The following is a 25,840-nucleotide window of genomic DNA, read 5'->3' as shown; positions in this document are numbered from 1 at the left end:
GTCCCATAACTTTGTCTCTAAGAAGTGCTAGTTTACGGTAACAACTAAGTTGAAAACTATGGATTTGAAGTTGAGCTTAGATACTCTGAATAATAGAAACCACAGCTGGGGGCAACCCCACAGCTAGCAGCTTACCAGCACAGTATTATACTAGCATTTTACAGTTATGTCCTATGTATGCATTAATGCATCATTCATGTTGTTAAGAATTAATTCATTAGAATATATAACACTATACAAGAAGCAGCTTCAAGTAAGTGTTACGATATTATATAATGTCATATTATACTGTTCTATATTACAGTGTATATCATGTTATATTTTATTATATTTACACGTAGTTTCATCTTATATGCTATATATTTTCAACTGGCTTAAAAAAAATATATATATATAAAATATGCCATTTATCAGACGCTTTTATCCAAAGCGACTTACAGTCATGTGTGCATACATTCTACGTATGGGTGGTCCCGGGGATCGAACCCACTACCCTGGCGTTACAAGCGCCATGCTCTACCAACTGAGCTTCATGCCGTTGCTGACCAGTCCTGGTCCTGCTTGTTCACCAGAGCAGTTTTCTTCATCCGCTGACCAACAGGGTTGTTCTACAACCTTAGACACAGAACACAGTAAGACAGGCTGGTTCAGGAAACATGGTTAAAAACATGGTTATTATACAATCCTGTACCTTCAATTAAAATACAGTGGAGAAAAAGCTCAGAACAGTGTTACTTTAGCAATAGTTACAATATCACCTGTCAGACATGGGATGTCCTCCATTCATCTGAGGAGGTCCTGGACTCTGTGCACCAGGAGTCGCTTCCTTAGTCTCATCGTCAACCCTGTTGGAGTAATAAGACATCAACATTCACATTCATGATCCACCATAATAATGTTCCCTAAAGAGACAGAGGCTGACATGAACCGTGGCAAAATGGGGTGAGTGGCATTATACCCAATGAGTTGTGGATGTATCAATATGTAGTGAAGTTTACCTGACATCATCGTTGATCCACCACAAGACAAATGTTATTACATGCCCCATTGTGAGATTACAGAGGTACGATCTTAAATTGATAACTGCACAGCAGGAAATGGAAACCTGTAGTGTATTCAAAGTTTAAAAGGGCATTGAAAGTTGGTAATTTCCACTTTAAAATGACTGATTTGTTTTGCCCTAATGAAAAATCTATCAACTCACGTAACAATTCACATTTGTTGTTGCTGCAGGATTAATTTCCTGCTGTAGCAAACCGGCTCAAAATTAAATCCAGCCTTTCTCTTCTGAGAGAATTCAGTATCTGTTCCTTCACGGCCCATTGACTGAACGAACCTCATGCTTGGCTCACCTCTCTCTCCTTGACTGCTAAACATTTTTTTAACATACATGAGCATTTACTATGTTCATTAGATATTACAGGTATTAGAATATAAGGATCATGTGTGAAACAAACTGGTCTTTCCATTAAACCTGTGGGATCAATGACTCATGGGATCAGCTCTGACTGAGGATAATGAAACCCAACCGGTAATGAAGTAATGAGGGTCTTTCTCAGAGAAAGGTTAACCTGTTCACAAGATACCCATTCAGCAGAGAGGACTCAACATGTGTCTCCTGACTGTGTGGTGGCTCCCTCTCCTCTTCCACCCCATCCCCCTGGTCCCTGATGGTTCAAGGGGACAGATGCAGTTCTAGATTATAGACAGGCGCAGATCGGAGAGACTCAGCGTCCCCAGCAGCTGGATCATCAGGTTCTCCGTTGTCCCTTACAGAAGTTGAAACAACAACATGTGTTACTTCCTGCTGCTCTAAGCTGTTGTCTGGCATGATAACTGATATTTAGTCATGTAACATGAAACACTTCAGCACATTAAACCACGTAACTACTAAAAGTGTCCTCAGGTTGACAGAGTCTGACTCACAGAGTCTGACTCCCGACCCAGCCGATCTAGCTGTACAAGAGCAAATCTGATGTGGTGTGTGATGAAAAAAGGAAATGTTGCGTCCAGTCCTGAATCACAAGTTTATCCTCTCTGAATTCATTTTGGACAGCTAAGATGACTGGTTGTACACTCTGAGCCCTATTGTTGATGCAGGTCATAAAAGGTACTCACGGATGTTTGTCTCTCCAAGGAATGTTGCCATATCTGTACACTAAGAAACCAGCAATGCCCAGCAGCAGAACCAGAAAACCAGCTGAAAAACAAAAGTAAGGTCAATTGTTAATATTCATCTATGCATGTGATGTCATCTAGTAACATCCCGTCAGTTGTTGAGATCCTGTTAAACTGTTCTATAAAAGTATCATGTAAAGGAACAAAACATGACACATACTGTGTGTGTATATATATGTATATATATATACATTTGAAGTCAGAAGTTTACATACACTTAGGTTGGAGGCATTCAAACTCGTTTTTCAACCACTCCACAAATTTCTTGTTAACGAACTATAGTTTTGGCAAGTAGGTTAGGACATCTACTTTGTGCATGATACAAGTAATTTTTCCAACAATTGTTTACAGACAGATTATTTCACTTAATTCATTGTATCACAATTCCAGTGGTTCAGAAGTTTGCATACACTAAGTTGACTGTGCCTTTAAACAACTTGGAAAAATCCAGAAAATTATGTCCTGGCTTTAGAGGCTTCTGATAGGCTAATTTACATAATTTGAGTCAATTGGAGGTGTACCTGTGGATCTATGTCAAGGCCTACCTTCAAACTCAGTGCCTCATGGGAAAATCAAAAGAAATCAGCCAAGACCTCAGAAAAGAAATGGTAGACCTCCACAAGTCTGGTTCATCCCTGGGAGCAATTTCCAAATGCCTGAAGGTACCACATTCATCTGTACAAACAATAGTACGCAAGTATAAACACCATGTACGCAATCCCAGAACAACAGCAAAGGACCTTGTGAAGATGCTGGAGGAAACAGGTACAAAAGGATCTATATTCAGAGGAAAACAAGTCCTATATCGACATAACCTGAAAGGCCGCTCAGCAAGGAAGAAGCCACTGCTCCAAAACCGCCATAAAAAAAGACAGACTACGTTTGGCAACTGCACATCGGGACAAAGATCATACGTTTTGGAGAAATGTCCTCTGGTCTGATGAAACAAAAATAGAACTGTTTGGCCATAATGACCATCGTTATGTTTGGAAGAAAAAGGGGGAGGCTTGTAAGCCAAAGAACACCACCCCAACCGTGAAGCACGGGGGTGGCAGCATCATGTTGTGGGGGTGCTTTGCTGCAGGAGGGACTGGTGCACTTCACAAAATACAGTGCCTTGCGAAAGTATTCGGCCCCCTTGAACTCTGCGACCTTTTGCCACATTTCAGGCTCCAAACATAAAGATAAAAAACTGTATTTTTTTGTGAAGAATCAACAACAAGTGGGACACAATCATGAAGTGGAACGACATTTATGGGATATTTCAAACTTTTCTAACAAATCAAAACTGAAAAATTGGGCGTGCAAAATTATTCAGCCCCCTTAAGTTAATACTTTGTAGCGCCACCTTTTGCCGCGAAGTCGCTTGGGGTATGTCTCTATCAGTTTTGCACATCGAGAGACTGAAATTCTTTCCCATTCCTCCTTGCAAAACAGCTCGAGCTCAGTGAGGTTGGATGGAGAGCATTTGTGAACAGCAGTTTTCAGGTCTTTCCACAGATTCTCGATTGGATTCAGGTCTGGACTTTGACTTGGCCATTCTAACACCTGGATATGTTTATTTCTGAACCATTCCATTGTAGATTTTGCTTTATGTTTTGGATCATTGTCTTGTTGGAAGACAAATCTCCATCCCAGTCTCAGGTCTTTTGCAGGCTCCATCAGGTTTTCTTCCAGAATGGTCCTGTATTTGGCTCCATCCATCTTCCCATCAATTTTAACCATCTTCCCTGTCCCTGCTGAAGAAAAGCAGGCCCAAACCATGATGCTGCCACCACCATGTTTGACAGTGGGGATGGTGTGTTCAGGGTGATGAGCTGTGTTGCTTTTACGCCAAACATAACGTTTTGCATTGTTGCCAAAAATATCAATTTTGGTTTCATCTGACCAGAGCACCTTCTTCCACATGTTTGGTGTGTCTCCCAGGTGGCTTGTGGCAAACTTTAAACAACACTTTTTATGGATATCTTTAAGAAATGGCTTTCTTCTTGCCACTCTTCCATAAAGGCCAGATTTGTGCAATATACGACTGATTGTTGTCCTATGGACAGAGTCTCCCACCTCAGCTGTAGATCTCTGCAGTTCATCCAGAGTGATCATGGGCCTCTTGGCTACATCTCTGATCAGTCTTCTCCTTGTATGAGCTGAAAGTTTAGAGGGACGTCCAGGTCTTGGTAGATTTGCAGTGATCTGATACTCCTTCCATTTCAATATTATCGCTTGCACAGTGCTCCTTGGGATGTTTAAAGCTTGGGAAATCTTTTTGTATCCAAATCCGGCTTTAAACTTCTTCACAACAGTATCTCGGACCTGCCTGGTGTGTTCCTTGTTCTTCATGATGCTCTCTGCGCTTTTAACGGACCTCTGAGACTATCACAGTGCAGGTGCATTTATACGGAGACTTGATTACACACAGGTGGATTGTATTTATCATCATTAGTCATTTAGGTCAACATTGGATCATTCAGAGATCCTCACTGAACTTCTGGAGAGAGTTTGCTGCACTGAAAGTAAAGGGGCTGAATAATTTTGCACACCCAATTTTTCAGTTTGAAATATCCAATAAATGTCGTTCCACTTCATGATTGTGTCCCACTTGTTGTTGATTCTTCACAAAAAAATACAGTTTTATATCTTTATGTTTGAAGCCTGAAATGTGGCAAAAGGTCGCAAAGTTCAAGGGGGCCGAATACTTTCGCAAGGCACTGTAGATGGCATCATGAGATAGGAAAATTATGTGGATATATTGAAGCAACATCTCAAGACATCAGTCAGGAAGTTAAAGCTTGGTCGCAAATGAGTCTTCCAAATGGACAATGACGCCAAGCATACTTCACAAGTTGAAGGCAAAATGGCTTAAGGACAACAAAGTCAAGGTATTGGAGTGGCCATCACAAAGCCCTGACCTCAATCCTATAGAATATTTGTGGGCAGAACTGAAAAAGCATGTGCGAGCAAGGAGGCCTACAAAGCTGACTCAGTTACACCAGCTCTGTCAGGAGGAATGGGCCAAAATTTCACCCAACTTATTGTGGGAAGCTTGTGGAAGGCTACCCGAAACGTTTGACCCATGTTAAACCATTTAAAGGCAATGCTACCAAATACTAATTGAGTGTATGTAAACTTCCGACCCACTGAGAACGTGATGAAAGAAATAAAAGCTGAAGCAAATCATTCTCTCTACTATTTCTGACATTTCACATTCTTAAAATAAAGTGGTGATCCTAACTGACCTAATACGGGGAATATTTAAATGTCAGAAATTGTGAAAAACTTCATTTAAATGTATTTGGCTAGAAAATACATTCCATACAAAACTCAATACAGCAGTTAGTATTACAACCTATCTATTGATAACAGCAGATTGACTGTAATATCATAATACTGTTAGTGTTGTTAATGCAGACACATTTTCAGAGATTTTCAAAACAACTAGTGCAATAAATGTAGATCAAATATGAAATAGAAGTACTATTTTAAGAGCTTTTTTCAATAAAAAACTATACTTTCAAGAATGTGGATCTGCAGTTCTATAAGTACATGATTCATTTTTCTAATGGCAAGAAGTTTGCAACTTGTTTTAGCCACAGATGAAAAGTGGGTGGGTTGTTATTTTTCCAACACAGAAGAATACATTTATTTGCAAAGTAAGTTGTCAGCAACCTTATCTTGTCTGAATCTAGCGCAGTATTCAGCATTTGATTAAGATGGTAAAGGCTTGGGTACTGTACTTTTAAGAACACATTGGCAACAAGAAATAGATAATAAGAAATAAGAAATAAATCATTTAAAAACCGTGTTTGAAATACCCCAGTGCTTTCTACAGTCTACCCATGCCATTAACGTGTACTCACTGTCATCACAAATATGATGAAACTGATTCAGGGGTAAAGGATGGCTAGATTGATATTCAATCTGAACCCATGAGGAGTCATATCTGCCCAAAGTCTCAGACAAGAATTAGCGAGTTTGGGCTGACCAATAGTAAAGTTGGAAATTGGGCAGCTCTAGACCCCATAGACTCATGTTTGACCAGTATTATGTTTATCCTCCAATCATTGTTATGGGAGAGTCTTTAATTTTGAGAGGTCTTTAATTTTGCTAAAGAGGGGAGTGTAACATGCATTCTGGTTGCTCCTTTTTTAATTGATAGACAAGGAGCTTACTTGGTTATCATATTAATATGTTTTTGTCTAACATGGAACATGTTATCATTGATATGGAGAGTTTGTTAAACATTTAGTTTGCTTCAAGATTTACGTGCCTCCAATTCTCAGTAGAAAACCTTTTGTGCAATTGTTTGCATCTTTCTCAATGTCACACATCTTCTCACTGTCCTTTTTCTTAAATGAGGCATATAAAATAATTGTACCACTTCGAGTGGGTTTTGCCACCTCCCATACAGTGGAAGCATCTAATGTACAGTAAGGTCACTATTATCTGTATGTAATTCACAATCCCACAATGCATTTCTGCTCTGAAATGTTTATCTGCCATTAGAGATGTAGTAAGTTTCTCATTTCTGGATAGAGAAACAAAGCTGCTCAGGTTCACAGATAAATATATTTTGAAGTCAAACGTACCAATAGAGCAACTGTACACAGCAGATAGCTGTTGGGGAAAAATAAGTAGTCTATTCTGGAATATGAGTTGGGTACTGTAACGGGGTTCTTCCTGGGAAGGAGAGGCGGACCAAAATGCAGCGTGGTTATAGTTTGTGTTTTTAATATAGGAAAACTCAACATGAACATAATACAAAACAATAAATGTGGGGGAAAAACCAAAACAGACCTATCTGGTGCAACAAAGACAGGAAACAACCACCCACAAAACCCAACACAAAACAGGCTACATAAATATGGTTCCCAATCAGAGACAATGACTAACACCTGCCTCTGATTGAGAACCATATCAGGCCCAAACACAGAAACAGACAAACAAGACATCCAACATAGAATGCCCACTCAGATCACACCCTGACCAACCAAAACATAGAACATACAAAGCAAACTATGGTCAGGGTGTGACAGGTACATTAGAAAAGTATCATCTTTGGCTTGGGGTTTGATCTCACGCCAGACATCAACTAGTCCACATTCTGAACCCAGACTGTTCAAAACTCTTGCTGATTTAGTTAGGGGTTTGTTTGTCTTATCGCATTTGTCCATAATTGGGTTCAGGAGAAAAAGAAGAAGGAGCTGTGGTGACAGTAAAATGTCAAACAAAAGAAACAATATGGGAAACACTCACCAGTGATTTCCTTTGTGTGGCTAGTGGCTTTGGCTTTGTCTCCATTTCCTGAGTTTAATCAGAGAATGAAGTCATTTCAATTGAATATGTACTTTATTTCAGATGGAGATGCTATAGACAGTAATGAACTGTCTTTATATTAATTTCAGATGCAGCCGGAGTTTCATATTGGTACACGTATCCAATTCCGTCCTCAATTCTTCACACCTGTCCATTTTCTTGATGGGAGAGCATGCTAAGCAAGCTACAGAAGAAGACATTCATTTAGTACAACTTTCTATCAACCGTCTACACAGGCAAACTACTGAGGGAGAGGCATCATGTGCCAATCTATCAACCGTCTACACAGACAAACTACTGAGGGAGAGGCTTCATGTGCCAATCTATCAACCGTCTACACAGGCAAACCACTGAGGGAGAGGCATCATGTACCAATCTATCAACCGTCTACACAGACAAACTACTGAGGGAGAGGCATCATGTGCCAATCTATCAACCGTCTACACAGGCAAACTACTGAGGGAGAGGCATCACGTACCAATCTATCAACCGTCTACACAGACAAACTACTGAGGGAGAGGCATCACGTACCAATCTATCAACCGTCTACACAGGCAAACTACTGAGGGAGAGGCATCACGTACCAATCTATCAACCGTCTACACAGGGAACCTACTGAGGGAGAGGCATCACGTACCAATCTATCAACCGTCTACACAGGCAAACTACTGAGGGAGAGGCATCACGTACCAATCTATCAACCGTCTACACAGACAAACTACTGAGGGAGAGGCATCACGTACCAATCTATCAACCGTCTACACAGGGAAACTACTGAGGGAGAGGCATCATGTACCAATCTATCAACCGTCTACACAGGGAAACTACTGAGGGAGAGGCATCACGTACCAATCTATCAACCGTCTACACAGAGAAACTACTGAGGGAGAGGCATCACGTACCAATCTATCAACCGTCTACACAGAGAAACTACTGAGGGAGAGGCATCATGTACCAATCTATCAACCGTCTACACAGGGAAACTACTGAGGGAGAGGCATCACGTACCAATCTATCAACCGTCTACACAGAGAAACTACTGAGGGAGAGGCATCATGTACCAATCTATCAACCGTCTACACAGGGAAACTACTGAGGGAGAGGCATCACGTACCAATCTATCAACCGTCTACACAGGCAAACTACTGAGGGAGAGGCATCATGTACCAATCTATCAACCGTCTACACAGACAAACTACTGAGGGAGAGGCATCACGTACCAATCTATCAACCGTCTACACAGGGAAACTACTGAGGGAGAGGCATCACGTACCAATCTATCAACCGTCTACACAGACAAACTACTGAGGGAGAGGCATCACGTACCAATCTATCAACCGTCTACACAGGGAAACTACTGAGGGAGAGGCATCATGTACCAATCTATCAACCGTCTACACAGGGAAACTACTGAGGGAGAGGCATCACGTACCAATCTATCAACCGTCTACACAGACAAACTACTGAGGGAGAGGCATCACGTACCAATCTATCAACCATCTACACAGACAAACTACTGAGGGAGAGGCATCACGTACCAATCTATCAACCGTCTACACAGACAAACTACTGAGGGAGAGGCATCACGTACCAATCTATCAACCGTCTACACAGGGAAACTACTGAGGGAGAGGCATCACGTACCAATCTATCAACCGTCTACACAGACAAACTACTGAGGGAGAGGCATCACGTACCAATCTATCAACCGTCTACACAGACAAACTACTGAGGGAGAGGCATCATGTACCAATCTATCAACCGTCTACACAGACAAACTACTGAGGGAGAGGCATCACGTACCAATCTATCAACCGTCTACACAGACAAACTACTGAGGGAGAGGCATCATGTACCAATCTATCAACCGTCTACACAGACAAACTACTGAGGGAGAGGCATCATGTGCCAATCTATCAACCGTCTACACAGGCAAACCACTGAGGGAGAGGCATCATGTACCAATCTATCAACCGTCTACACAGACAAACTACTGAGGGAGAGGCATCATGTGCCAATCTATCAACCGTCTACACAGGCAAACTACTGAGGGAGAGGCATCACGTACCAATCTATCAACCGTCTACACAGGCAAACTACTGAGGGAGAGGCATCACGTACCAATCTATCAACCGTCTACACAGGCAAACTACTGAGGGAGAGGCATCACGTACCAATCTATCAACCGTCTACACAGACAAACTACTGAGGGAGAGGCATCATGTACCAATCTATCAACCGTCTACACAGGGAAACTACTGAGGGAGAGACATCACGTACCAATCTATCAACCGTCTACACAGGGAACCTACTGAGGGAGAGGCATCATGTACCAATCTATCAACCGTCTACACAGACAAACTACTGAGGGAGAGGCATCACGTACCAATCTATCAACCGTCTACACAGGCAAACTACTGAGGGAGAGGCATCACGTACCAATCTATCAACCGTCTACACAGGGAAACTACTGAGGGAGAGGCATCACGTACCAATCTATCAACCGTCTACACAGACAAACTACTGAGGGAGAGACATCACGTACCAATCTATCAACCGTCTACACAGGGAAACTACTGAGGGAGAGGCATCACGTACCAATCTATCAACCGTCTACACAGAGAAACTACTGAGGGAGAGGCATCATGTACCAATCTATCAACTGTCTACACAGGGAAACTACTGAGGGAGAGGCATCACGTACCAATCTATCAACCGTCTACACAGACAAACTACTGAGGGAGAGGCATCATGTACCAATCTATCAACCGTCTACACAGGGAACCTACTGAGGGAGAGGCATCACGTACCAATCTATCAACCGTCTACACAGGCAAACTACTGAGGGAGAGGCATCACGTACCAATCTATCAACCATCTACACAGACAAACTACTGAGGGAGAGGCATCACGTACCAATCTATCAACCGTCTACACAGGCAAACTACTGAGGGAGAGGCATCACGTACCAATCTATCAACCATCTACACAGACAAACTACTGAGGGAGAGGCATCACGTACCAATCTATCAACCGTCTACACAGACAAACTACTGAGGGAGAGGCATCATGTACCAATCTATCAACCGTCTACACAGACAAACTACTGAGGGAGAGGCATCATGTACCAATCTATCAACCGTCTACACAGACAAACTACTGAGGGAGAGGCATCATGTACCAATCTATCAACCGTCTACACAGACAAACTACTGAGGGAGAGGCATCATGTACCAATCTATCAACCGTCTACACAGACAAACTACTGAGGGAGAGGCATCATGTACCAATCTATCAACCGTCTACACAGACAAACTACTGAGGGAGAGGCATCATGTACCAATCTATCAACCGTCTACACAGACAAACTACTGAGGGAGAGGCATCATGTACCAATCTATCAACCGTCTACACAGACAAACTACTGAGGGAGAGGCATCACGTACCAATCTATCAACCGTCTACACAGACAAACTACTGAGGGAGAGGCATCATGTACCAATCTATCAACCGTCTACACAGACAAACTACTGAGGGTGAGGCATCACGTACCAATCTATCAACCGTCTACACAGGGAAACTACTGAGGGAGAGGCATCACGTACCAATCTATCAACCGTCTACACAGACAAACTACTGAGGGAGAGGCATCACGTACCAATCTATCAACCGTCTACACAGGGAAACTACTGAGGGAGAGGCATCACGTACCAATCTATCAACCGTCTACACAGACAAACTACTGAGGGAGAGGCATCATGTACCAATCTATCAACCGTCTACACAGACAAACTACTGAGGGAGAGGCATCATGTACCAATCTATCAACCGTCTACACAGGCAAACTACTGAGGGAGAGGCATCACGTACCAATCTATCAACCGTCTACACAGGGAAACTACTGAGGGAGAGGCATCACGTACCAATCTATCAACCGTCTACACAGACAAACTACTGAGGGAGAGGCATCATGTACCAATCTATCAACCGTCTACACAGACAAACTACTGAGGGAGAGGCATCATGTACCAATCTATCAACCGTCTACACAGACAAACTACTGAGGGAGAGGCATCATGTACCAATCTATCAACCGTCTACACAGACAAACTACTGAGGGAGAGGCATCATGTACCAATCTATCAACCGTCTACACAGACAAACTACTGAGGGAGAGGCATCATGTACCAATCTATCAACCGTCTACACAGACAAACTACTGAGGGAGAGGCATCATGTACCAATCTATCAACCGTCTACACAGACAAACTACTGAGGGAGAGGCATCACGTACCAATCTATCAACCGTCTACACAGGGAAACTACTGAGGGAGAGACATCACGTACCAATCTATCAACTGTCTACACAGGGAAACTACTGAGGGAGAGGCATCACGTACCAATCTATCAACCGTCTACACAGGCAAACTACTGAGGGAGAGGCATCACGTACCAATCTATCAACCATCTACACAGACAAACTACTGAGGGAGAGGCATCATGTACCAATCTATCAACCGTCTACACAGACAAACTACTGAGGGAGAGGCATCATGTACCAATCTATCAACCGTCTACACAGACAAACTACTGAGGGAGAGGCATCATGTACCAATCTATCAACCGTCTACACAGACAAACTACTGAGGGAGAGGCATCATGTACCAATCTATCAACCGTCTACACAGACAAACTACTGAGGGAGAGGCATCATGTACCAATCTATCAACCGTCTACACAGGGAAACTACTGAGGGAGAGGCATCATGTACCAATCTATCAACCGTCTACACAGACAAACTACTGAGGGAGAGGCATCATGTACCAATCTATCAACCGTCTACACAGGGAACCTACTGAGGGAGAGGCATCATGTACCAATCTATCAACCGTCTACACAGGCAAACTCAGCCCACCTGTCTGTCTGTCCTTCAGTCCATCTGCATGAAGAAGAGGAGTACATAATATGTATCACTACCACAGACAAAAGGTAATAGAAATGTCCATATCAGTAAACTCATTATCTTCCACATACTGTACCACACCATCATTGTCTACTGTGTGTTACGGGTGAACACATCAGACATCCAATTAAGACAAACATACTGTACAGTCATTTGGACTCAGTACAGTTGTGTACATGATCACATCTGTGAGGGTCTACAGTAGCTACTGTAGAAACCAGGAGCCTTAGTGTGGCACGTGTGTGTGTGTGTGTGTGTGTGTGTGTGTGTGTGTGTGTGTGTGTGTGTGTGTGTGTGTGTGTGTGTGTGTGTGTGTGTGTGTGTGTGTGTGTGTGTGTGTGTGTGTGTGTGTGTGTGTGTGTGCATGAACTTGAAAAACTAAAAACAAGAGTGGCAGAAGACTAAATAAATCAGAGTTGGATCTTTCCCTCTCCTCCAGTGACTCATTTCAAAAACACATGACCACAAGCTGGAAAGGAATGTTTTAATGATGAAATGAATGAAACACATATTATAATACTAAGAGGTAATCTTAGGTTCTACATTTCTATTATATAAAACACAAAACTCTGCAGAATAGTCCTCCTAAACTTGCAGGCTAAAAAGTAGATATGACAATTATGTGGAGGTTTCCTCATACAGATGCATGCAGAAAGTTTGTTACAAATAATACATGAGAGTATGAGGGACAACTGTATCCATCAGACCTGAGTCGTTCACTAAACAATAGTCTTAACTCACTCACTTGTAGGGAAATGTATGAGCAGATCATATCAATCCAACAGTCAAAATGCAAAGAGTGAGGTAACTAACCATAAAATGCATTAAGCGAAAGCCATTCATACATGTATGGGACCAACCCACAGACATGACATATCAAATACATTACTAGGAAGTAAACAACCCTAATTCAGATGTGAAGAAAATGGACCTTTTCTGACACTAAGGTTATAAGGTGTCAGTGTATGTGGGTATGTCATTCGCCTAAGTCATTTGACCTGACCGATACTCTCAATGTGTTAAACATTCTAATTAAACGGTGAACACAAATGTCAACATAGCTCCACAATTCCTGTCTAAAGTTGTGGTATTTTTCACAATGTCCCTAGTAGGTGGGGATGTGGGGTACAGTTCCTTCTGCTGGACCTGTGGGTAACACTTCCTATGAATACCCTCTTCATAATGTGTGATAAGTGTATTTATAACACCTTATAATCTATGAATATATACATCATATTGCATGACATTGGCACTAATGGCTAATACATGTCTATATTTCTTCAGCATTTTAAGCAGGCAGCATAATGCCTTATGATTATGAAGCTAAGTGGTATGACCTCATGAAAGTCTCTTTAGGAAAATGTGTCAGAGGGCTATACTGTAACGACTTCACGTAGGAGTTCCGCACTCCTGTTAAAGGGATAGTTCACCCTAATTACAAAATATCATTTGCTTTCTTTACGCCATAATCAGTCTATGGACAAGCTCAGACAGTAATCCATGCTTTGGTTTTGTTTACCTGACCACTGTCTTCAAATGCAAACTTTTTAGATCAAATCCAATGTCAAGTAATGTGAAGCCAATATCCCATTTCTTGCATTGTTTTTGTGCTTCATGTCCAAATCATCTTAGAATGACTTAATTGAGCTACACAATCAAATGTTGACTCTTTAGGATGATTTCAGAAAACTGCTTTTAACAGGGTCATTGACTTGGATTTGTGCCACAAGTGCTAAAACGTTTGCATTTCCGTAACCAAGTAAATAAACAAAAGCATTGGATTGCTTTCTTATTTTGTCCATACAGGGTAAGAACAACAATATGTAGTTTTGTAATTTTGGGTGAACTATCCCTTCACGGACTTGCTTCCATTCAGCCACAAGTGCATTAGTGAGGTCGGGCACTGATGTTGGGTGATTAGGCCTGGCTCGCAGTCGGCGTTCCAATTCATCCCAAAGGTGTTTGATGGGGTGCAGGCCAGTCAAGTTCTTCCACACTGATCTAAACAAATTATTTCTGTATGGACCTCGCTTTGTGCACGGGGGCATTGTCATGCTGAAACAGGAAAGGGCCTTCCCCAAACTGTTGCCACAAATTTGGAAGCACAGAATCATCTAGAATGTCATTGTATGCTGTAGAGTTAAGATTTCCCTGCACTGGAACTAAGGGGCCATGAAAAACAGCCCTAGACCATTATTCCTCCTCTACCCAATTTTACAGTTGGCACTATGCATTGGGGCAGGTAGCGTTCTCCTGGTATCCGCCAAACCCAGATTCGTCTGATGGACTAACAGATGGTGAAGCAAGAATGTGTTTCCACTGCTCCAGAGTCCAATGGCGGCGAGCTTTACACCACTCCAGCCAACGCTTGGCATTGCGCATGGTGATCTGAGGCTTGTGTGCGGCTGTTCGTGGAAACCCAGTTCATGAAGCTCGTGACGAACAGTTGTGCTGACGATGCTTCCAGACGCAGTTTGGAACTCTGTAGTGTGTATTGCAACCCGAGGACGGACGATTGCGACTTACACGCTTCACCACACGGAGGTCACATTCCGTGAGCTTGTGTGGCCTACCACTTCATGGCTGAGCCAATGATGCTCCACAATAACAGCCCTTACAGGTGGCCGGGGCAGCTCTAGCAGGGCAGAAATTTTATGAACTGACTTGTTGGAAAGGTGGCATCCTATGACGGTGCCACATTGAAAGTCACTGAGCTCTTCAGTACAGGCCATTCTACTGTCAATGTTTGTCTATGGAGATTGCATGGATGCGTGCTCGATTTTTAAACACCTGTCAGCAACGGGTGTCGCTGAAATATACATATCCACTAATTTGAAGGGGTGTCTACATATATTTGTGTATACATTGTGTAAATAACGCCCGGTCAATGTTTAGCTATTTGACATGTCCACAAGACCTTATGATCTTGGAAATGTCTCTACTAAAGAGGTTTATGTTTTATACTGTGTCACTCCTTGGTCATAGTATTTTGTGTTTTTCTTAATTATTTGTTCAGGCCAGGGTGTGACATGGGTTTATTGTGTTGTCTTATTGGGGTTTTTGTAGGCATTGAGATTGTGGTTGGTTAGGGGTGTGTAGCATAGGTTTGGCTGCCTGAGGCGGTTCTCAATCAGAGTCAGGTGATTCTCGTTGTCTCTGATTGGGAACCATATTTAGGTAGCCGGGGTTTCAATGTGTATTTCGTGGGTGATTGTTCCTGTCTCTGTGTAGTGTTCACCAGATAGGCTGTATTAGGTTTCACGTTCCGTTTGTTGTTTTTGTATTTATTTAGTTATTTCATGTATCGTCATTTGTTTCATTAAAGACATGAGTAACCACCACGCTGCATTTCGGTCCGACTCTCTTTCGACGAACGAACGCCGTTACATACTGATTTCACTTAAACACGTTTCCTAACCTATCCACATTATACCTGTCACATAGAGAATTAACTTAATAAACGGATGTTTCTGAAAATCAATGTGCAGTAAAACACACTGGTCAGAATGTGTCTTGGGGTTGACATGACTGATTATGATGAAGCTAGTCACATATGTGTATCTTATCATAAGTACTGTATCTCATATATTACTGTATCTTATAAGTATTGTATCTCATATATTACTGTATCTTATCATAAGTACTGTATATCATATATTAATGTATCTTATAATAAGTACTGTATATCATATATTACTGTATCTTATAATAAGTACTGTATATCATATATTACTGTATCTTATAATAAGTACTGTATATCATATATTACTGTATCTTATAATGAGTACTGTATATCATACATTACTGTATCTTATAATAAGTACTGTATATCATATATTACTGTGTCTTATAATATCTTATTAGGTTTTCTTTTGTTATACAAACGTCCACCGTTTGTTACAGTTCTCCTCTACTTGACTCCATGTCATTAGGTCCTTTGTCCTTGGGAAAAACACAAGAGTTACAAATATGTTGGAGCAAAAAGAAAATGAGCCCCGTCATTTTAGATACCAAGACAAACAGTTCACCAGTTGTCAGAGGACATTAACAGTACTTACTATTAACTCAGGAGGTTTGGTGACTTGGTCCTTGTCCAAGGCCTGTTTGTCCAATAGAGCAGTGGTCTCCTCTGCAGCTCTGTTAGACATGGGAGGACCTCCATTCATCTGAAGAGGTCCTGAACTCTGTGCACCAGGAGTCACTTCCTTAGGCTCATCGTCAACCCTGTTGGAGAAAGAAGACATCAACATTCACATTCATTGTCCACCTTAATACTGTTCCCTTTAGATATAACAGCCACCCCCCTCACTCAGGAGTGAGTCACCTGCAGAGGAGGGGTGAAGTCTCACCAGCACCCTGACCTGGAGCCCCATTGGTCAGGTGTGATTCCCTGTGGAGTAAGATACAGACTGGATCAGGAAACATGACCTCAACCAGTTATTTAACCTCCTCTACCATCCCATGCAACTTTAAACACAGATAAATACACATTCTCACCTTCTATATGGCACGTGTCCATTGCTCTGAGGTTGACCCAGAAGCTGTGGGTCATCAGTCTGGCTGTTAACCCTGTGGGAGCAATAACAGGGATATCATCAGGGTTAAAACTCTTGATCCACCAGAAACAACACTGTCCTCCATAGAGGCAGAAACTAACATGAATTTACCTGACAACCTTGGGTACATTCAGTGGAGGGGAATCAGCATGTGTCTTCTGACAGGTTTCAGTGTCTGCTCTGTCATTGGCTGACGGCTTTCCATCCTCCATTCCTAGAACACCTTCCTCTCCTTGGCCGCTAAAGTTGAGATTATTACATTGATAAGAATTTAAGTATCTCTATTGGGAAGGATACAAATGTTCTCCATATCCATAGCCTACATTACAGAGGACTGGCAGGTGATTAGTCATGTGGTACAGTTTACCTGGCATCTCCATTCAGCAGAGGGTTGTCAGTGGCTGTCTCTTCATTGTCCATGGGCTGCCTGCTCTCCTCTCCTGGCTCACCTCCTTGGTCACTAAAAGTGAGATTATGATGAGCATGACTGAAAGGAAAAGCAAGGCAAACTGATCCAGGACAGAGTAGACCAGGGGTGTCAAACTCAAATACCCAGTGGGCCAAAATGTAAAACCTGAACAAAGTCACGGGCCAACATTGAACAAATTAACCTTTTAATATGGACCCAAACAAGTTTTGCTTTAACATTGAATATGGAACAAGCATCGCTTATTACCATACAATATATAATTTAATAGTGGAGACATGCAAAATCGAATTTCAACTGAAAAAACACATCAATGGCATTCATTTATTAAATAAATAAAATTTAAATAAAAATTGTATGCCTCTTTTCTATTTGCAGCCTTCTGATTTAAATGCCAAAATCAACTTTTTCCACTGGCTAATAATTTTACAAATAAAATGATAATAAATCAATCAACCATTCAAGCCCATGCCTTGTAGCAAGAAAAAGTGCATAAAGAAAACGTTAATTATTGCACACTGGTCTAATCTGATGTGCCCAAGCCAGATACCTGGCATCTCTTCTTGGATGCTAGTTCATCAATGTCTGGGCTCAAACTCTGAGCTGAAGAAATCCTCAGTATCGAGCGAAGATGTTCATCAGTCAGACGTCTCCTGTGAGTTGTTTTGGTCATCTTCATCGAGGAGAAAAGTTGCTCGCATAGATAAGTGCTGCCGAACATGGAGAGCATCTGAGCAGCTTGGGTGCGGAGCTGAGGCATTGTGTCAGGGATGAACCGTGGAAACTGTGCGGCGCCCACAGCATCATACTTTGACTTCAGCGTGTCGTTGCACTGGAGTTCAATTAGCTCCATTTGGATGTTGGTTGGTGCATTTTCCACATCAACTGCGAAGGGATTACTAAGCAGTTAAAACTTGCATTTCTGGGCATCGAAGTCGGCAAATCGCTGGCGTTGAGAACACTGAGTTTTTCAGCAAACTGTGCGCATGGGAACACGGCGGTAGAGATCTGCGCTTTTATGGATTGGCAGCAGGGAAAATGGCAAGGGTTTCCTTGCAGCATCTGATTCTCCCACAGGCACAGTTTAGTACATGTCTGTGATGATGCGCCCCCGCCCCTGAAGCTGCAGGTTCAGCGCATCGAGATGGCTCGAGATGTCACAGAGAAAGGCCAGCTCACACAGGAACGTTTGCTCCCGGAGCTCTGCTGTATCCTTCCCTTTGGTTTCCAGGAATTGACATATTTCCTCACGCAGCTCGAAACATCTGTTCAGTACTTTTCCTCTGCTTAGCCATCTCACCTCTGTGTGATACGGCACGTCTGCGTATTCCGAACCACACTCCTCCAGAAAAGATTTAAACTGGCGGTGATTTAGACCTTTGGCTCTTATAAAGTTAACTACCTGTGTTACTGTGGTCATAACATGTTCCATCTTTATGGCTTTGGCACACAGTGCTTCCTGATGTATGATGCAGTGGTAAACAGTTAGCTCACCTGCACAGTTCTCTTCCCGCATCTTCTCCCGAACCATGCCCACCAGTCCACTCTTTTTACCGCACATCGCTGGCGCACCATCTGTCATTAATCCAACGAGTTTATCCCACGGCAGCTTTATTTCAGTTACACATTTGGAAACCTCCTCAAAGATTTCCTTTCCTGTGGTTGTGCCATGCATTGATTTGAATCCCAATAGCTCCTCCGTAACACACAGATTTGAGTCCACTCCACGGATGAAGACTGACAGCTGAGCAGTATCAGATGCGTCGCAGCTCTCATCCACAGCGAGGGAGAACGCAACAAAATCTTTTCCCTTTTCCATCAGCTGGTCATACAGATTGGTGGCAAGATCACATGTGCGATCAGCTACTGTGTTCCTGCTCAGGCTCACGTTTGAAAATGCTTGTTTTTTCTCTGGGCATACGAGGTCACAAACCTTCATCATGCACTTTTTCATGAACTCTCCCTCATTAAAGGGCCGGGCTGATTTTGCGATCTCTGCTGCCACTATATAACTAGCCTTTACAGCAGCCTCGCTTTGTGATGTGGCTTTTTTACACATATTCTGTTGTGAAACCAAACTTCTTTTCATCTGCTCTACTTTCTGGCTCCTTTGAGTCATGTCCAGGTCCTTGTATTTGTCATGGTGTTTCGTTTCATAGTGTCGTCTAATGTTGTACTCCTTACTTACAGCCACGTTGACTCCACAAACAAGACAAACAGGTTTGTCTTTTACATATGTAAACAGATATTCTGCCTCCCACTTGTCCAGAAAGCTTCTGTTTTCTGCCTTTCTTTTCGCCATTTTTGGGAAGGGTTAGCTCGCTGACAGTTGTAGCGTCTATGTTGCTATGACTACTGTCACAGAGGAGAGAGCGTTTCTGGGTCCTGTCCTGATTGGCGCGCGAAAACAGCAGAGCATTATGGGATTCGTAGTATTAGTGGTGAATGCGCTGTATAATACCGGCGGGCCAGCTCTAGTAGTAATTTGGTATTGTCTCGCGGACCAAATATAATTTGGCCCACGGGCCAGAGTTTGACACCCGTGGAGTAGACTATAGAGATGTAGTAGAGGTATTCTAACTAACCTGAGAACAACCACAGCTTCAACAGTCTCACCGTCATCAGGCTTTCTGATGTCTCTGTGAAAAAACATTGTCATGACGTTGGCCTGGGGGGTAGGTTTATGACAGTCATAAATACCTCTTCCCCCCGTTTCCTCTCTCTACCCTACTGATGTTACATTTGAAAAATCCTTTGGTTAACATAGAGATTCTGGGAACATCAGAAGGTGGGGGGAAATTAACTATATTCTGGTAATCCAACCAATTGAACATATGCGGTGGTACTTGAATATATGAATAATGAATATGATGTCAGTTCGATTGTCATCTGAGACATTCTCATCAATGATAAAATGACAAACTCGAAAGTGGAAAGTCTACACATCAGAGTTATCGGATTCCCATGGAATTGTTGTTCAATTTAAATGTTTGAATATGAAATTATTCGTGATGGGATGAAATGTGATTTTAGCTTCTAAAATGTGAGATTTGGGTTTTCATAAGATTAGGGGTCTGCTCAATCAGTGGCCCGCCCCTGTGAAGGGACATGGGCTATAAAACTTTTCAAACACACCCTTTTCTCCCTTCCTATATAAAACCTTGACGACAATGTAACCTCCTGTTCCGAGGAAGTGAGGACGACGGTCCGATGTCAGAATGGTTCAGATAATAACTACAGAACGAAACCAACATCAGCGTGAGCTTTGGTTGCGAATGGTATGAACTTTGAACTCTTATTCACGACAGAAGTGATACCTCCGAGCCGTTAAGTTAGCAACAGCAGATGCAAACGAGGGTTAGGAAGGAACAGACAGAGTATCCCATCTATCACACAACGACGTTACTACAACGTATTCAATTGACCACCAGAGACATTCTGGACAAAGGACTCGGTTTGGCAACACGGCCTTCCATCTACCAGCAACCTACCCGAAGAACGGCTCAGAGTAAATATTTATTGCATTTTCCTTTTCCAAATGGGCGGTAATTTAGAATGCATAAGATACGGTATTTACGATAGCACAGCTTCTTCCTTTGTCCCTCAGTCTTCCCGCTCTTTCACTCAAAAACAGCCCCTTTTTCATTTGTGTAACAAGCTGTCATATCTGTTCTGCCCGCTAGGGACGTTTTCCTTCATGACGTAATTTGTAATCAAGCTATGATTTAATTCTGTGTATGTGTAATTCTGTGTGATTAGTTAGGTATTTAGTAAATAAATAATTAAACCCAATTTTGTATTGCTGATTCAACGTGTTCGCCAGGGTTCGTGCCGATAACCAAGAATTTACAACTTTCAGATGAGACTGAATTACGATGACGATTAATACTGACTGTTATTGATGTAAAATATTACTAGGTCTTCAAGAGTTTATTCAGAAGATAACAGCTCTATAAATATTCTTTCATACATTAGACCACAGTCCAAAATACACCAGTTGTCCTTCTGGCTTGAATATGTTATGTCTTGCCTGGGCAGGGCTCTAAAGGCAGGGTCTTTGCTGAAAGTTGTTGCTTGCCAATAGACATTGCCGGTATTTAGAAATGCCATGCAGATCTATTGAGTAATTCTTCCTTCGCCTTCTATAGCAGGGCTTTCCAACTTTGTTCCTGGAGAGCTACCCTCCTGGAGGTTCTCTCTCCAATCCCAGTTGTAACTAACCTGATGCAGCTTCCAGGGATGGGCAACTTTGATTGGGGCCACAAAAATCCGAACTCATTATGAGGGGTTGCAGTGGCTAGTGGGTCTGTGTACCCACATTCATACCCACACATGCAGTCAGTGCCAGCCCTAAGCAGTCATTTCAGGCTATTCTATTCATTTTGCCATTCGTGGAGTCAAAAAACAGCAGTTTTACAGCTAATTTACTGCAATTCTACACATTTTACCATAGAGTGGAGAGAAATGTTTGCATGTCAATATGATTTCTAAGTGAGAGTGACTTACAAAGTCAATGGGTCCCCCCCAGTCATCAATTTGACAATGATTTCTACAGGTTTAGATAGCTGGTTAAATACATTTACCAATCTAAAAAATGGTTAGCTGACATGGGCTAATTGAGCGACTGTCAGTGACTGACATAACAAGAGAAAAATTGCTGATGAACAACCAAATTTTGAAATTGTACCTTGTGTATTCTACTATTCTACTATTCTAGCTGTCAACAGTAAAACGGGGGTCCGCAGGCCGCCTGTTTCCCATCCCTGAGCTAATTATTAGAATCAGGTGTGCTACAGTATATTAGGGTTGGAGTGAAAACCTACAGGACAGTAGCTCTCCAGAAACAGGGTTGGAGAGCCCTGTTCTATAGAGACAGAAACTAATATAACCCATAGCAACAGCTGAAGACAAGAGAGACTATCATTCAGTGGTTGATTACAGATCAATAAAGTGATGTGGAAAGGTTTACCTGGTATCACGTTGCTCATTCTGCATCAGAGGAATGGAGTTTGGTTCTGGAATGCCCTGACCCGCTTCCACGTCTCTGTGGCCTTGGTTGCTAAAGATGAGATTATTACATCAATAAGAAATTATGATAATGTTTGATAAACAACAGTAACTTGACAAAATGTCTGGCAAGTCTATAGTTTGTAAGTGGCCTGCAAGTTCCAGGCTGTTCTCATCCTGTTTGTGACCTGCTAGGACCCCATTGGTCTGACTTTAAACCCTAGTAGTAAGACAGAGAGAACTAGTCTCATAACTAACATAAACCCTCTGCAACAATTCTAATTGACTTAAAGACAAAAATAGTTATAAAGCTGTTATAAAAACAGTAATATAGGATACTCACCACTGTTTGTCTCTCCAAGGTTTGTACATACAAAAAACCACGAAGAGCAGACCAGCAATGACCAGCACGGGAGCTACAACACCAAATGAAAACCAAAATGTAGTCATCAGATATTGACATATTCACACAAAAGAAAAGGTTTTAAAACAGCCTTCTAACAGTAGTTGATCTTGGTAACATAATTTTGAGATTTACTTGTCATTTTCTCATACAGAGGAAGCTGTTGTGATAGATTTGCGTAAAAACTCACCAATGATTTTCCAGATCAAACTAGTGCCACCACGATTTGAATCAGGATGGTCTCCATCTATAATGGTGGAATTCAAGAGAATAAAGTCATTTCCATGACATAATCAATCAAAATACTGAACAACACAGAATAATGTGTGATCATCTTTCCCTTCATTTCATTTCCAGGCTTCCAGAAAATAAAAACATCAAAAACAAATTCTCAAGGGATTGACATTGGTACTCACCTGGGATGATGGTTGAATTCAAAGATACAGTTGTCACAACCTCATTCCTCATCTCTACAAAGGCAAGAAAGAGGTTAAAAGGTATACAGTATTCAAAATGAATGAATATGATTTAGTGCTTTTCTCTATGTGCCCTTGAAAGATACTTGAAATTGATGGAAAAGAGGAATGTCAACTATCTACCTGTGACAATGTAATGGGAACATCTCTCCTTAACTGAGGGATCTTCACCATTAGACTCAGTTCCAGTCTTCTGCTAAGAGGGAATGGGGAGGGATATTGTTTCATCAGTTGCATCCTAATAATACAGGATTAAACCCATAAATAAAAAGACAAATGTGTAAGTTGTTATAATCAACCTCTAAATAATGTGAAATTACAGAGCTCACCTGTGTAGAATCAATGTAAATTATGTTCATTGTCAGATGTTGGCATTTATAGAGGGTGATTGAACTGTTGTTCATCGTTACCACCTCATTCTTATCAAATTCCATTGGCTTGTCCCCTCCACTGTTGGCAATGGCAGTCTGTGGGAAAGACAGACAAAAAACCATTTCAAGTTGGAAAAAGACAAGTCAAATGATCAATACGGAATGTACAGTGCATTCGGAAGGTATTCAGACCCCTTCACTTTTTCCACATTTTGTTACATTACAGTCTTATTCTAAAATTGATTAAATAGCCCCCCATTAATCTACACACAATGAAAAAGTCAAGGGGTCAGAATACTTTCCGAAAGACCTGAATGTAGTGGTATTTTTTGAAGTAAAGTAATTCTGTGTGCGGATTGCATCCACTGCTCTCCTGCAGTAGTTACTTCCTGTATAGATTAACTAAAGCACAGATGAACTTACCCCTGTATTGTTGTACACCGCAATGTCAGATACACCTGAAATGTTGTATAGATACACGTATCTACCATCACTGGTCTTCAATTTATCACAATCAATTTCCACCGAAGTACATGCTAAGGATGTCAAGGAAGTTTTATTTAGGACAACGTTATGTGCATTATTACCAAAACCACTTACAAATTCCTTTAGACAGAAACTAAATGGAATATAGATAGAGACTAGGTTTGCGATCTCGATCCAATAAATAAGAACAATAGAAAAAGTTTGTGTAAGAAGAGGACTAGCGCTCAGGTCTGACTTCTCTGAGGTCCCTGACACAGTTTATTTAGCAGAAGTATCAGTCTTCAGGGAGAAATAGAGAAACTTTGAAATTAATTCTACAATAATTTGGTATTTTACCTTGATTCTCGACAGCGTAGGTTGTATAGACTTGCAAAACAGCAACCATAAAACCCACTTCAAACAAAAACATGTTCAGTTCTGAGATGACACATCCACCTCCACGCTCAGTGAAATGGAAAGGAAAGGCATTTCCTGGTTGTTTATATAATCAGAGGAGGAGCTATGGTACGGTACGTATACTATGACGCACAGAATAAACATTGTGTATTTTATGGGGCCTTTTATTCTTCAAAGTTGTCATTTATAAAGATGGGGAGCTAGATGGACACTGTTTAACAGCAGGGAACATGTATTCTGTTCAGTTGACAATGGAAACTTAGAAAAGGTTTGAAATGACTTGGTTGGAAGTTGTGTCATATCATTCAAATGTTGATGGTTCACTTTACACATCCACAAGCAACAACATCCTAATGAACTGCTTGAACTCCAACCAGTGTGGTATTAGAACGACCTCCAACCCCTGTGTCTTATGTACTGTAATATAATACTGTAAGTCTAAAACCAGAGGACATCCTTGCCATGTGACTGGGATGTATAGACAAGACATCTATATCAAATGTTACCTGAAGGTTCATGACAATAGAAGACTTAGGCAGTTCAGAGAATACATTAATGTTGAGTTACAGACATCACACAAATCATACACATTTTACCTGAAAGATCAGGTAATTTGACCTGAAAGGCCGCCTCATGGGACTCTCGGTCGTGGATTGAACCCTTAGTGCCTTAGACCGCTGTACCACTCGGGAGGCACTCATGTAATATTCTTTAACAAAATATCTTATACTTAATATCTTATCATGTTTTGTAAGTTTGTATCTCCTCTGCTTGACTCCATGTCATTAGTTCCTTTGTCTTTTGGGAAAAAATGCTGAGCATGAAAACAACCAAACCCATAATTCAGTTAGCAAGTAACCAGTTCACCAGCAAATAGTGGAAAACTGAATCAACACTCACTACCTATTAACTAAAGACGTTTGGTGACTTGGTCCTTGTCCAAGGCCTGCTTATCCACCAGACCAGTGGTCTCTTCTGCTGACCCAAGGTGATGAATGCTTCTCGCTAGAGGACACAGGCTGGATCAGTAAACATGACCTCAAACATGGTATGACTATTATTTTCCATAAGTCTCTCCTACAATCTTTCCAATTTCACTGTAAAGAGCACACAGCTAGCAATAGATGGAGAAACAGACACAATCTCACCTGTCAGACAGGCCATTACAGGTCATCAGTTTGGCCATTAGTGCTGTGGGAGCAATGACAGGGTTCAGATTCACAACACCCTCCACCACACCTGCACTGTCACCTACAGCTGTGGTTCC

General features: G+C 41.7%; 1 protein-coding gene across 6 annotated transcripts; it reads right to left on the bottom strand.

Moving 5' to 3' along the window:
• Positions 1 to 182: 182 nt before the first annotated feature.
• On the bottom strand, positions 183 to 24,623 carry LOC118374376 (uncharacterized). 6 transcript variants are annotated; one of them, XR_008088850.1, is made up of 17 exons: positions 24,514 to 24,623; positions 24,115 to 24,227; positions 23,650 to 23,787; positions 23,444 to 23,516; positions 23,261 to 23,314; positions 23,035 to 23,091; positions 22,785 to 22,857; positions 22,404 to 22,493; positions 20,020 to 20,073; positions 17,375 to 17,467; positions 17,119 to 17,247; positions 16,949 to 17,020; positions 16,776 to 16,841; positions 16,510 to 16,675; positions 2,119 to 2,200; positions 759 to 1,769; positions 183 to 615 (listed from the first exon to the last, which is right to left on the bottom strand). XR_008088850.1 is itself a non-coding variant. In XM_035760765.2 (15 exons), exons 1-15 carry the CDS (start codon positions 24,584 to 24,586, stop codon positions 16,349 to 16,351), a joined length of 1,296 nt encoding a protein of 431 aa, XP_035616658.1. In that variant the 5' UTR covers positions 24,587 to 24,623; the 3' UTR covers positions 12,922 to 16,348. The 6 variants fall into 6 exon arrangements, 4 of the variants coding, with proteins under 4 accessions (XP_035616658.1, XP_035616659.1, XP_035616663.1 ...); XR_008088849.1 differs by having other exon boundaries at positions 759 to 2,200; XM_035760765.2 differs by lacking the exons at positions 183 to 615; positions 759 to 1,769; positions 2,119 to 2,200 and adding an exon at positions 12,922 to 16,393.
• Between the last annotated feature and the right edge of the window lie 1,217 nt (positions 24,624 to 25,840).

The sequence above is a fragment of the Oncorhynchus keta genome, chromosome 32, assembly GCF_023373465.1.
Source record: "Oncorhynchus keta strain PuntledgeMale-10-30-2019 chromosome 32, Oket_V2, whole genome shotgun sequence".
In the NCBI taxonomy this organism is placed as follows: domain Eukaryota; kingdom Metazoa; phylum Chordata; class Actinopteri; order Salmoniformes; family Salmonidae; genus Oncorhynchus; species Oncorhynchus keta.
The sequence above is the reverse complement of the archived record's forward strand: the minus strand, read 5'-3'. Positions and strand labels throughout refer to the sequence as shown.

Bases quoted from the DNA above. Each gene is read 5' to 3' on its own strand.
- LOC118374376 (XM_035760765.2), bottom strand. From the start codon at position 24,586: ATGTTTTTGTTTGAAGTGGGTTTTATGGTTGCTGTTTTGCAAGTCTAT. The intron at 22,494-22,784 runs GTGAGTATCCTA...TCTCATCTTTAG, and splicing joins CCTTGGAGAGACAAACAGTG to CAACCAAGGCCACAGAGACG. The intron at 20,074-22,403 runs GTAAACCTTTCC...GTTTTTTCACAG, and splicing joins AATGAGCAACGTGATACCAG to AGACATCAGAAAGCCTGATG.